Here is a 14849-nt window from a genome sequence, read left to right as displayed (position 1 = left end):
GATGTAGAGCCGAATGTGTGGAGTTAGGGCTGAGTATTTTGTGTGTGTGTGTGTGTGTGTGTGTGTGTGTGTGTGCAATTGGATGGAATGGTGGGGGCGTTTATGTAGGAATCGTGTGTGTGTGTGTGTGTGTGTGTGTGTGTGTGTGTGTGTGTGTGCAATTGGATGGAATGGTGGGGGCGTTTATGTAGGAATCGTGTGTGTGTGTGTGTGTGTGTGTGTGTGTGTAATTCACCGGGTCGGTCAGGATCACATGATGGTCGCGATTGTCAGCTTTTACCCTCCCGGAAGGGGCAGCTCATATAGTCCTATCTAAGGGCAAGGCTGTGACCTTCACACACACACACACACACACACACACACACACACACGTCCCCTTGCTCAAGGGGGACAGTAACCACCCACTTCGTCAGTGAAACTTTTCGCAACCTGAGCGAGGCGCGAACTCCCGTCCACCAGTTGGCAAGCGAGAACGTTACCACTGCACCAGCGAGCGGTGTGTGTGTGTGTGTGTGTGTGTGTGTTAAAGCCTTAGGTAGTGGATACTAATAGGGACCACTGATATAAAATAGTAGTAGCTGCACCGTAATGTTTTGTATTGGTCAGAAGTACTGTAGATTTCGGTTAATGAGACATTTTTTTTTTTTTTTTTTTCGGTTAATGAGAATTTTTGTGGCTCCGAGAGGACAACATTTTTATGGAACTTTAAAATAAATGGCTCTTTTACCTTTAAGGGTTGATGATCTCTGCCCTACACACACACACACACACACACACACACACACACACACACACACACACACACACACACACACACACACACACACACACACACACACACACACACGGTATCAAAAAGTCAAGGTATTGTACGAGTATTGTGGGACGTGAACCAATCCCCACACCACATTTAAAAGAGGCATTATGGGGGCTGGAATATCTGCTTTAGTTTTGTATTCCACTGAGGCGGCTGGAGACAGAACCTATCCCAACGAGGCTCACCTTCACACTGACTCTGTTGTTGCGTAAATAGTGTCAGGCCGGCAATTTGTGGGTTAAGAGTGTGTTTAAACGCGTGCAGTACGGTGTGTGTGTGTGTGTGTGTGTGTGTGTGTGTGTGTGTGTGTGTGTGTGTGTGTGTGTAAGGAAATGGTTGTTTTTACCTCCTTTGATGATTGAAAACTGATACAATGGCTGACAAAAAATTATTGAATAGATTAAAAAATAATAATAATAAAAAAAATACGTTCTCGCAAAATAATGCAAAATATACGAATTACATGTACACCGAAAAAAAGAAAAACAGTAAAAAACTTAAAAGAAAAAAACATTATTCCAATCCTATTAGCCGCAGTCCAGATAGTGTGCATAGCCTGTTGTAATATCCTCCACACTGTTTTTCATTCTCTTTTGCATTATACACTGTCATAAATAACAGAGAATATTTAGAGGCATATACTGTATAAATCGAAGTCAGTTGTATATCTCTGAATAAAACTGTCAGGTCAAGTAGAACATATCTGCTTCATGTAAGTACTTTTTTAATTGTATGAAAGCCAGATTAACTTAAGGCTATTATGAATGCCATTAAACAAAGCCTCTAAATTGTATTCTGGCTTTAAAAGAGAAATGAAAACTCCTATTCATGTTTTTTTTTTCTGGCTTTAAAAGAGATGTGAAAAATATTACTCATTTTTTTCTTTTCAGTACATTAAAAAAAAAAAAAAAAACGCACTTTTTCTGTCTGCATCACTAGTGCCAAGTGATGTGTGAAGGCTTTTGGGGTATACCTGGCTGGTGTATCCATAGTTCGCATCTTGACTTCTTCTGTTCGGAGTCTGTTGCATGAAAATAGAAATAGATATCTTTGAAACACTGAACAATACCGGAAGTTCAAGAGTTGCGAAAATAAACTGCCACGTACTGTAATCAGAACCATTAAAGTGAAAGGCAAAAAAATGGTAATAATAAAAGGCCAGATAATGAAGACGATTTATTTCACAGCGAGAAAACACAGGATCAAAATGACATGATACCGAGATTAAGAGTTGCGGGAATAAATTGGCAGTGTAATCATTGCCTTTTTATAGCGAGATTTAATACCTGCTTTGACATTTAGCCGGTGTATCACTCCTAACCCCCTGTTGCCAATCTTCACACCTGAGTAATAGTGAAATCCATCAAGTACTAATTTGTTGCATTTTTAGAACTTGATTTATCTTTGATCTTTCCGGCATGTAAGACTTGTGATTGTGTGATTATGGTGTGACCTATTTTATTTACACACACACACACACACACACACACACACACACACACACACACCTCTCTCTCTCTCCTTCCTTCCTTCGTTCCTTCCCCTCTTCTCTCAAGGAGGCTTAATCTTATTTAACTTCATTATTCTTTCCTTTCCTTTTTTCTCCCTCCTTCCCGATCCTCTCTCTTTCCCTTTCCTTCTTTCCCTCGCTTCCTCCTTCCTGATCTTCTCTTGTCTCTCACATTTTCCATCCCTCCCTCTCTTCCTCCCAATCCTCTCTCTTATTCTTTCCTTAATTCCCTCCCTCCCTCCCTCCCTCCCTCTCCCCTTCCCAATCCTCTCTCTTAATCTTTTTTTTTTCCCTCCCTTCCTCCATCCCATCTTCCTGATCCTCTCCCTTACTCTGTCTCTCCCTGTCTTCCTCTTCCCGATCCTCTCTAACTAATTCCATCTCTCCCTCTCTTTCTCTCTCCCTCCTTCCTGATCATTTCTTCTCTCCTACTCTTTCTTTTCTTCTTTCCTTCCTTCCCAGTCCTCTGTCTTACTCTTTCCTTCCCTCCCTCCTTCCCGATCCTTGCACTCTTTCTTTCCCTCTCTCCTTCTTTCCTTCCCGATCCTCCTCCTTTCTTTCCCTCCCTCCCACCGTGCAGGGCAAGTGTGTTCTTCACCCCATTCACCCTCACGACGTACAGTTTTTCCTATTTCATTCTTAATAGTTTTGCTTATTTTTCCAGTTCAAGATAGGCATGTAGATATATAATACTCTGATATAACCTTTCCAGTCGTTTGTAATTCTTCCCAAACACACCTTCCACACGATATTATACCCCCATAACACGTGTTTATTACGTCCTGGCTCTGGAGACTGGCAGGCAGAATATTACCCAGATATTCCCCGTAGCCGTAAACACCAGTAAAGGGGGCGGGAATATGGGCCTGCTGGATCCCCTTATTGTTGGCCTCGGTATGTGGCGATCCTTCCGACCAGCACTTGTATTGTAAACAGCTGCGTACCTCTTATTGCACGGGAGAACGGGATTTTTTTTTTCTTTCTCCCCGGCTTGACGTCTTGAGTGAGATGTGATTGTTTTGCTTCTTATATTCCCGCCGTGTATGAATATGGGATGGTGGATAATAATAATAATAATAATAATAATAATAAGAAGAAGAAGAAGGATGATTATGGTTGTGATGATGATGATGATTGTATTACGTGATGTGTTGTGATGATGAGGGTATGATGTGGTGTGTAAATGAATAGTGATTATTACCCACTATTGTGCAACGGTGGCCAGGATAATTATTATATTCTGTGCTGTGAATGCAACAACCTTAGTTTTTATTCTCAGTCTGAAATCAGGTTTTGTTCTCAGTCTCAACTCTGATTATATTCTCAGTCACAACTCAGGTTTTATTTTCAGCATCAGCGCAGGTTTTATTCTCAGTCTCAGCTCTGGTTTTATTCTCAGTCTGAACTCTGGTTTTATTTTCAGTCTCTGGTTTTATTCTCAGTCTCAGCTCAGGTTTTATTATGTCTCAGCTCAGGTTTTATTCTCAGTCTCAGCTCAGGTTTTATTTTCAGTCTCTGGTTTTATTCTCAGTCTCAGCTCAGGTTTTATTCTCAGTTTCAACTCAGCTTTTATTCTCAGTTTACACCATGATATCCAGGCGCTTTTGATCCTGAAATAGATCTTCCTCACCCAGACAATCTCGCGTCCATTCACCCTTGCATGCCTTTGTTCAACCACTAGTCAGGCTTGAGTGTCACGTGGGTTTCACGGGATACAGGATGCCACCGCTCCATATTACTTGACACATCCAATAATCCATCCTTAACTATTTCTGTATCTCTTTACCTGTATTCCTGTATTTGTATATCTCTGTATATTTGAGTGGCATGTACCAAGCTGAATAAAATCGTCTGGAGATAAGAGGGAAGATAAGTGGATAAGAAATTAAAGAAGGTAAATGACGACACGTAAACCTCTTCAACTAGGGGACATCGTTTATGCTTTATTCTAGCCATCTCCAGACGATTTTACTCAGGAGATACTGCTTGCTGGAGGGTTTAGATATAGCCTTCAACTCCTTCAGTGCAAATAAAACCAGTTGAATGAAATCGTCTAGTTACAGCATGAATATAAATAGATAGGTAGATAGATAGAAAGATGGATAGGCAAATGAAATAGATATAAACATAAAAAATAGACTAATCAATTAAAGTGAAGGGGTGAAACTCTCCTTTTTTTCAGCTTTCACCATTCCTTCGGTGAAAGTTGTCTTGCCACCCCTTTCTAATCACAATCTCTCTCTCTCTCTCTCTCTCTCTCTCTCTCTCTTCATTTCCTGTCTCCCTCAACTTTTATTCTCCCTGTCTTGTATTTCTTTTTCTTGCCTTTCCTGTCTTTCCTTTATGTGTCTCAACTCTTCCCATATCTTCAGCCATCAAAGCATCGTTCATAAGTTTTCCTTGTTTCCTTCGTAAGAGTTTTACTAAAGCCCTTCATTTCACCAATCGTCTTTAACTCTTTTACTCTGCTTTATTATTATTATTATTATTACTATTATTCTTGTTATTATTGTTATTATTATTATTATTATTGTTATTTTGATTATATTTTTTACACCACAGACCACTCTTGAACTTTTTGTATATAATATTTTCTTCGTCCACTTTCTATCGCCACCAGGCCCTCGAGCTCTTAATCTTTTCAGTACGATGATGTTTTTGTTTCCTTCTTTTCTCTTCCTTTTTTCATTAGTTTTTCATCGTCCCTTTCCTTTCTTTTCTTATTTTCTCTTCCCCTTCTTTTCCCTTCCATTTTTCCTTTTTCTTTTCTCCCCGTCCTAGATTTTGTCTTTTTAGTTTTTTTCTCATTTCTCCTTTATAGTTTTTTATTTTACCTTTTTTTCATTTTTTCTTTATTCTTTTCCTTTCTTTTTCCCGTTTTCGTTTACCTTCCCCCTTTTTTTTCTTTTCTTTTTTTTCATTTTCTTTTTCTTTTCTCTTACCCTATTCTCCCCTTTCTTTTTTTTTTTTCTCCCACCTTTTTTTGGTTCATTCGTGCAAGCTACTTCGTTCACCACCTCCATCCCTTAAACCACCATCCACCAAAAGAAAATCGCTTCGAGATAACATGAATAAAAAACAAAAAGACGTTCTCCATCTAAATAACCTAACCTTTTCACAGCTATTTTTTTCTGTTTTCTATGCCACGAAATGCCTCCGCTATCAAAATTTCTCCCTGCAGCTTAATGAAATCGTCTGGAGGAAGCAAGAAATATAAAAATCGTCCTTGGACCAAATGGCAAAAACTTCTTCACTGTGATGCTGTTTTATCTCTTTTTATTTGCATTAAAGTCCTCTGCAGCCAAAGGTCTCCCCTCAGCTTAATAAAATCGTGTGGAGAGAACAAGAAAATATACTTAAGGTGATATGCAAGATCGCCTCTCAGCTTAAGATAATCGTTCCCCCTCCAGCTTAAGGTAATCGTCTGGAGGTGTACGTACGATAATACAGCTTGAAAAGTCACCCTTCAGCTTGATAAAATCGATTATTGTAAAATGTGTTTCCAGCTCAATAAAATCGTCTAAAATGACATCCCTACAGTGTAAAAGGTCTCCCCTCAGCTCAGTAAAATCGTCTGGAGGTAGGAAGACAAAAATCCACCACACGTTCTCTGCCAAAAAGGACCACTATTTTATTTTTGTTGGGGCCGTTGTTGGAGTGTGCTGGGCGGTTAACGATTTCCTTTGCTCTCATTTGCTGCCTCGTTTGTGGTCTTCGTTATGTGTTGATTTGTCTTTTACGCTCCTGTTGCTGGGACGTGATTGTTACTCTGCCGTTACTTTGGTGTTATCTTGGTGTCTTTAGCTGTTACTTGATTTGTACTCTCGTGTTGCTGGGGCGTGGCTGTTACTTTGATTTTACTTTGATGCCTTTAGCGCTTCTTTTATGGTCTTCAGTAGTTCTTGATTTAGTGTTTTAGTCCTGAGTTGTTAGGGAGCAAATGTTAATTTTTTTTATAGTTCCCCTCTAGTGTTCCTTAAATGCTTCCTGATTTGTCTTTTACTTCCGTGGTCGGAGCGGTACTGTTACTTCGCTGCCTCTCGATGACTTTTTTGTGGTCATCGGCGCTTTTTTTTTTTTTTTTTTTTTTTTTTTTTTTTTTGAGACCGACAGTTCTAACAGCGTGACTCTTAATGATGTGTTACTTTGATGTCTTTACCGGTCCTTTTGTGATCCTTGCCGACCTTAGTGTTGACGAGTGAAGCGTTACACACACACACACACACACACACACACACACACACACACACACACACACACACACACACACACACACACACACACACACACACACACAGTTTACACTCAACTTTATTTTTGTATTTAATCACTGTCACGAAGTTTTTTTTTTTTTTTTAAGGAGCTGTTTGGAGCTGACAGTAAAATCAGAAAGTGTGTGTTCCTAGAAAAATTTAAGGTAGATTTGATTTCTCTCTAGAATTTCCCACCGTAAAAAGAATCATCAAATTAGGAGGTTTCTGTTCATCTATACTATTGCAGAGAGGGTTGATCACACACACACACACACACACACACACACACACCTTTAATTAATCGAAGGTAAGAATTGTCTGGGGTGATTACTGTTAATTGTGTAGTTAATCCTTTGACAGCTAATGATTCAGTTATTACAGGAAGCTAGTGGTTGGGAAAATATATGAAAAATGGGATAGATAGATAGATAGATAGATAGATGGATGGATGGATAGATAGATAGATAGATAGATACAAAGATAGACATAGAGAAATAGATACATACACACATACATACATACATAGAAAGATAGACATATAGATAAGACAGACATAGACAGATAGATGGAAAAATAGATAGGTGGATAGACAACAGAAATAGACAAACAGACGGACAGAGATAGAATAAGAAGAGACACTTTTGACACCTAATGGACTTCGCTGGGAGAGAGAGAGAGAGAGAGAGAGAGGAGGGCGAAACACGTGGATCGGAGGAAAGAAACATTGTCACCTTTGTTCATTCAGGGGACGAGACGGGGACGAATAGTAGGACGAAGTGGGACGAGTGTTATTCCAGAGACGAAAAGAGAAGGAGGAGAGGAAAAAAATGTAGATATGATAGAAATAAGGCATACGAGAGAGAGAGAGAGAGAGAGAGAGAGAGAGAGAGAGAGAGAAAACAGGTAATGGGACAGGAAGGAGGTGAGGAAGAGAGGAAAAAGAAGAGGAAGATGAGGAAGAAAGATATTTGGAGAAAGAGGAAGTAGACAAAAGAATAACAGTAAAGGAATGGGAGGAAGGAAGGAAGACAAGGAATGGCAGGGGAATATTACACCGAAAGAAACGATAATGGGAGAAGAGAGGAAAGTAAAAACACCGATAATTGGGGACAAGTAAAGACAAATGATGGAGAGAAAAAGAAAATACTAATCCCACGTGTACGCCAATCAGAGGACGAACACATGGGGAGGGTGAAGGAAAGAAGACCGGAAAAAAAGAAAGAAAGATGGAATTTGTGATTATTGGAAGTGACAGAAAATAAATGAGGCAGAGGGAGATGAGGAGGAGGTAGAAAAAGTGAGAGAAGAAGAAGGAGTGGAAAGAGAAGATGAACAGGTGGAAGGAATAATAATGGGAGAGGAAGGGGAGGCTGTAAGAACGATTATGGGAGATGAGGAGGCACCGAGAGCGATAGTGAGAGAGGAAGAGGAGATGACAAGAGAAATATAGGTGGAAGGAATGGTAATGGGATAGGAAGAGGATATGGAGAGGACGATAATGGGTGAGGAGGAGGAGACAGAGCGATTGTAAGGGAGGAAGAGGAGGCGGATGGAACAATAACGGGAGAGGAAGAGGATGTGGAGAGGACGACAGTGGAAGAGGAAGAGGAAGCGAAAAGAATTACATTGGGAGAGGAAGGAGAGGGGGAAGGATTGACAGTGCGTTGAAAGAGCGATAGTGGACGGGGATAGGGAAGAGATAGACAGACAGGAAGACAGAAAAGCCAGTAGTATGTCCTCTATCCGGTGCATGCAGCCAGACAGACAGACAACAGAGGATAAAGACGGGGTGGGGACAGATGGAGGGAATGTGGTGAGGGATAAGGGAGGGATAGGACTTTGGAGGATAAGTAGATGGATAGAAGGATAATGGGTTGAAAAGGGTGATAATAGGGGATAGAGAGAACTGGAGAGGACGATGATGGGGGAGGAGGGAGAGTTGAAGAGAACCCTAAAGGGAAAGAAAAATATTAAAAGTATAGAGAGGAAGAGAGTCACTGAGAAAAATATAGGAGAGAGAGAGAGAGAGAGAGCCACTTGTAACTCACCCAATGGACGTAGTTGATGGAGAAACGGTCGTCGCTTGAGTGAGAGTTCAGCCCCACCGTCAGGAGTTGATAGTCCCTCTTTCTTATCCATGACACCTGAAAGACACACACAGGCACGTAAGTAGGTAGGTAGGTAGGTGAGTAGGGAGGGAGCGAGAAAGGTAGGTGGGTGGCTCGATAGTTACGTAGGTAGGTAGGAATTGGTAGTCTCTCTTATCCATGACACCTGGAAAACACACACGGGCACGTAAGTGGGTTGGTAGGTAGGTAGGTGGGTAGGTAGATAGGGAGGGAAGGAGAGAGGTGGGTATATAGGTGTTAGTATTCTTTTTCTCGCCCCCAACACCTGAAATTATCTCACAGTTATGTTAGGAAGTAGGTAGGTAAGTAGTTACTGTAGGTTGGTAGGTAAGATGGGTAGATAGTTACTGTTGGTAGGTAGGTAAGTGGATTTACTGGTGTGTAGGTAGGTAGGTTTGTCAGGTAGGTGATTACAGTAGACTGGTTGGTCGGTGGGTAAGTAGGTTTGGTTGGTAGGTAAGTAGACTGTTGGTAGGTTTCCTGAATTGTTAATAGGTGGGTAAGTAGGTTTGGTCGGTAGGGTACTAGATTGGTTGGTAAGTGGGTAGGTAGCGTTGATTGGTAGGTAAGTAGTTTGGTTGCTTGAAACATTTTATTACAAGTGTATTTAGATGCAGTGCCTCTGAAAGCATCATTTGGTCTTTATATTTTGAAACTGGATTAAATTTTGGAAACAGTCACATGTGCCTTCTTTATGTGCGTAGCTGCTGTATAGATTTAGTCAGCATAATAAGAGGGGCTTGTATCGTATCGTTGTTGTATCTTTTATAAAAATTCCAACATGCTTACTTGCGTCTGCCTTGGTCACCTAATGGCGGCTTTCCATTCTTGTGCGAGCTCTGGCAGCGTTCTTTTTCGGTCCCTTATCCCTGAGGTCGCACTAGATGACCTCGTTCAAGGTCTTTTTCGGTCCGTTTCTTGCCACCCTATCCCGGACATTCTCACGTCTCACTATCCGCTCCCAATTGTCATCCTTCATCCTCTCAACAAGCCAAAACCTAAATGATTATATCTATAAAAAAATAAACAAAAAACCATCTCATCCACCCCTCTTCATCACAACACAGTACATTCCAGTCGTATCCTTTCTCTCAACGCTTTATCGTAATCCTATTCCCCCCGAGACCTCGAGTTCAAGGACGCACTGCACATCCATCTAATGATTTTCATTTCTGTACGTTTGAGCCTGCGAAAATCCTCTTCCTTTATTGCTCACGTCTCACTATAATAATATGAAATTCACTATAGATTCAGAAATATTTGCCTTACGACAAAACAAACAGCAACAGGACTCACGAGGCCATTGAGCTCGACGGTAAATAGGGAGACAGGTTGATAGGTTAATTATCAGGGCGTCCAGAAGAGGGAAAGGATTGGTAATTGATTCATAGGTGGCGTGATGGAGGGAGGGAGGCGGGATGCGGGAAATTTATGATGATTGACATGTTAGGCATAAAGACGAATGGGTGGATGGGTAGACCTTATGTATCTATCGAGCCGCTGAGTGACTGGTAGATTGACAGGAGAAAAACAGGTTTAGATAATAGACTGAGTTGATAGATAGACTGCTTATATCTATTGCCGTGGTGATTGACCGATGAAATGACTGGTAATTAACAGAAATTAACACTCAATAACCGGCAAATTTAACACTTTATCTTGCTAGAGTCAGACGATTTCGTACAGCTGAGGAGAAATATTCCCAGTTGGAGAGGTTTGCAGAAATAACCTGTTCAGTGCTTAAAAATCATCTGGCTGTAGCAATAAATAAATAAATACATAGGTAAATAAGTAAGTAAAGAAAGAAAGAAGAAAAGATGTCATCATAGTGAGTGTTTAATAATGGTAAGTAAATAGTAGTTATGTATCTACCGTATTGAGTGGTAGAGTGACAGACGAGAAACACTGGTTAAATAATAGAGTGTGTGTATTGATGGAATGTCAGCGAGGGAGAGTGGCGATGGATCCTCTTCGCACTTCCTCCTAACTCTATCCTCTCCACACTTCCACCTCACTCCATCCTCTCCACACTTCCGCCTCACTCCATCCTCTCCACACTTCCGCCTCATTCCATCCTCTCCGCACTTCCTCCTCACTCCATCCTCTCCGCACTTCCTCCTCACTCCATCCTCTCCACACTTCCTCCTCACTCTTCCCCTTCCACACTTCCGCCTCACTCCATCCTCTTCACATTTCCTCCTCACTCCATCCTCTCCACACTTCCTCTTCACACCATCCTCTCCATACTTCCGCCTCACTGCATCCTGTCCACCCTTCCTCCTCACTCCATCCTCATTCGTTCCTCACTCTTTTCACTCTTCTTCCTTTTCATTCCCCTCAACTCCCTTCACATTCACTCCTCCATCTTTCCTCACTCCATCCTCACTTCCTCGTCACCCTATAAGCACTTCCTTCAGAAACACTCCTCACGCTCTCCTCACTCTTCCCTTACTCCCTCTTCACTTAGTCCTCACCCATTCCTCATTCCACCCTCACCCTCTTCTCACCTCATCCTCACCCTCTCCTCACCACCTCTTCACCCTCCCTCCACTACCCCCTAACACATTCCTCACCCTCTCCTCATGTCACTCCGTCCTCACATACACACTGCTTGACGTTTTAACCCTCTCATACCCTCACCGTCATCCGTCACAGTTCATGTCACTACATTCATCCACATTCATTTTCACACTTCATCCCCCAACCCCATTTAAGGGAGAACCAGATTTACACTTTTCCCCGTACCACTCATACAGGTCATGCCAAGTGTGGGAAAATCTAGAAGAATTTTATCCTCGTGTGCAAGCTAACCCCCCTCCCGGTTCGAAAAATCTCCCCTAAGCAGAAAAAAATAGTCTCGAGGTAGCAGGAGTAAAGTATATAAAACTTCATCACGGGTTAACGTTTTCATCACGATAATGTGTTTTTAATTTTATTCCTGGTGCTTGAGGGGGCACTGATATGAGGTGGCACTGACATGACAAGGGAGTGGAGCTGCCCGATTGTACTACTTCCCTCAATCCTCTCCCAATCCTCCGAAATGAGGATGATGAAATGTGGAATAAAGGCATCTTAGGCCTGCAGCTCACCGGGTTCACGTTGGCGTTACAACAGTTAATACCGATTTTGTTCCTGTTACCCCTAGACTCTCTCCTTCGAAATGAAAAATAAAATAAGTGTCGAAATCCACAGAACCCGTACATGTTTAAAGAGAAGCCTGATTGATAACTCTATTAATAAGTTTTCTTGGGTCTAGGCTTAAAGACTTGAACGGACCCTCCTTGATTAATGGAACACTGTGATGTAGTTACTTTTAATGAGATGGAGGCTTGAGGGTGTAGGGAGGAAAAGTGAGGTATTGTTGGTGAGAGCATTTTAATTGTCATACAGCTCATACACTGGCATTGATAAATTATCCTCATCGTGAGCCTTAATCGATTGGCTTTCACCTGACGGAACTGAGTCACTTCCACGTCTTGGATACTAATTTGTGGTTTGCATGAAATGAGCCTTAGTTACGAGGTAGGAATGAGGTCCCTTGGCTCGTATATTCTCTTTAACTTGGCCTAACACTGCCATCTTTCCATGTTGATTGCTGAGTTGTAACAAAAATTTAAAGAAGTACAATGGGAAGGACGTAGACCTGTGGTACGCCTTCTCTGCAACTTAGTTACGGGAAATAAATTGCAGAAGGACGATAATTTTGTGGAATAAATGAACGCTGTATGTCAAATCGACTATCCAACCAGACAACAGTCGGAAACATACGTAACTGAAAGGGACTCGGGTTCTGAGTCAGGCTAGAATAAATTTTTTTTTGTTCATTGTAGGATCGAAACTGCTTAAAAAAGAGGAAAACCCCATATCTCACTCTCCTGCCAATTATCGGATTGAAAAGAGACATGGGAAGTACAGGTGCGGACAAGAATATTGGTTATAAAACTCGTACATAATATTCTGAAAAGTTTGGCTTCGAAGACCATATCACTGAATTTCAAATGTTAATGTTCGCTTTCTCCTTAGCAATTGTAAAGATGTGAACCGATATCACTGTCCGGAGATGTACAGGAGAGACCCCAACCACGAACTTTTCCACGCAGTTATTTCACGGACGATTTATCCCATCTTTGTTCTTGTGATTACGAGGCGGCCAGTCTACCAACCGGATCACCCGAGTTGCTCCACCAATAAATAGTTACGGGAATATAAAGCTAATTCACCAAGAAGGACAAGAGCCAGGGTAACTTTCTTAGATGTCAGTTTCAGGTAGACAGGCATCCGTCAGTGGAGGCTGATGGATTATTAAATACACACTAAAATTTATTGCGTAATTTTAGGAAAGGAAGGTTTGATCATGTGGAGTAAGTGGAACATGAGAGATTGGTTGAAGAGTACATGTGACTAAGGTGGAAGGGGAGAAAGGAAGGATGACACAAAGAGGTGAAGGGACGGGGTGGAGAGGTATATGAATCAGAGTGGTATGAGCTGGGGAAAGGGCAGCGTGATGAGGGAGGAAACAGAGGATAAGGTGGAGGGGTGGAGTGAAGAGATATATAAATAAGAGTGGTATGAGTTGGTGGAAGGGCACACTGATCGCGAACGAGAAGGCGACGTCGAAGGCGACTTGTTTTTGGCGAACACCTCCGGGATTAAGGCGTTTTTAGAGATAGATAAATAGATAGGTTATCATTATGTTTTCTCTTCCAGCTGCAGGCAATGACTGGGACTGAAGTTATCAGTGGGTGACTCATAACAGGTTTTTCTTATCATTTTCTTTTACCTGCCGTATTTCATAGTTTCTTATGGCAATTGCATATTTTAGTATCGAAATAAGGTGCCTCAGTTAACGTACAAAAAAGTTACAATCGGCAAAAGTTTCCTCAGTTAACGTAAAAAGAAAAAAAAAAGTGTAGCGCTTAATATACCAATGTACGAATCTTGAATTTGGCTCTCCCGTATCTTTTTTTTTTTTTTTTTTTCTTGGAGGGAACAAATTACGGGCTCCTGGCCTTTGGTTCCTTCTTCCTTGCATAAAAAAAAAATAAACAAATCGTTAGGTAAGAACTGTTCCGAAGCCTCCTATCCACCTAGAATACGGCCTGATACCCGATAGTTTTGTGATCTTTTGTGACTACGGAAGATGTCGAGGGTTGGTCACTCACTCCCCTCCCCCGACTACCCTTCCCTTCCCTTCCCTTCCCTTCCCAACTCTTCCTCTCCCTTCCTTCCCTGCCTAACTCCCCCCTCCTGCCTCAAATCCCCTTCCCTCCCCAAATTCCCCTCCTTCCTCTCCCTCCATAACTCCCTCCCCATTCCTTTACCATCCTTCCCGCCCTCCTGAACTCCCCCTCACCCTCCCCAACTCCCCTTCCTACTTTCCCCTAACCCTCCCCCTCCCCAACTCCTCTTCCTACTTTCCCCTAACCCTCCCCAATTTCTCCTCCTACCTTCCTCCTCTCTTCTCAACACACCCCCTTTCCCATCCCCTATTCTCTCCATCTCTGTCCCCAGCTCTCCACCCCTCCCCCCAGCTCTCCACCCCTCCCCCCAGCTCTCCATCCCTCCCCCCATCCAGTCAGGCCTAGCTACAGTAACGCGCTCAAAGGCCAGATTCAGAAGTTGGGGGATTGCAACAAAATCCTGGGCTTACGGATCCGGCCAGAGCACTGCAAGGCCCAAAACGAAGAGCCCTACGTCACGACAAAGGCCAGGTATGTGTGGCTTAAGGCAGGATCAGGGGCTTTACCTGGCTTTTGCGACATATTTGAAGGATCAGGGTCGGCTCGATGTATCTGTACTGAATTTATCCCTTTTTTTTTTTTTTTTTTCATTTTCACGTATAGTTTTTTTTTTTTTTTTTACATTGCGGTACGTATAAATTTTCGAAAATGCTGCTTTCCAGGGAATATTTGGCTGGGATCCCTGGCGTTTTATTTTTTCATGTTTCAAAGTGAAGTTAAAAATGACGACCTGACCTGTTTCTCTTCCTTTTCATTTCTTTATACCGGACCTGACCTGTTATTCTTCCTTTTCATTCTTCTGTATCGTTTTATTTTTGTTATTTTTGTTTTCCATTGCTTAAATCTTTCAGCTCGGGATCTCAACAATTTCCACTTTGTTTTTCAGCAGTTTCCATAATG

The 14849-nt window shown here is 42.0% G+C and overlaps 1 protein-coding gene across 1 annotated transcript in view; it reads right to left on the bottom strand.

Annotated features, from left to right (window-relative positions):
- The window catches only part of LOC145408037 (uncharacterized), a 226514-nt gene that overhangs the window by 106396 nt on the left and 105269 nt on the right, over window positions 1-14849 (bottom strand). Inside the window, exon 3 of the mRNA XM_080278836.1 lies at window positions 8629-8724. Coding sequence (XP_080134962.1) covers window positions 8629-8724 — 96 coding nt within the window. The remainder of the gene's footprint in view (window positions 1-8628; window positions 8725-14849) is intronic.

The sequence above is a fragment of the Coenobita brevimanus genome, chromosome 75, assembly GCF_032717465.1.
Source record: "Coenobita brevimanus isolate Jiangsu-jjx chromosome 75, ASM3271746v2, whole genome shotgun sequence".
Taxonomy (NCBI): Eukaryota; Metazoa; Arthropoda; class Malacostraca; order Decapoda; family Coenobitidae; genus Coenobita; species Coenobita brevimanus.
The sequence above is the reverse complement of the archived record's forward strand: the minus strand, read 5'-3'. Positions and strand labels throughout refer to the sequence as shown.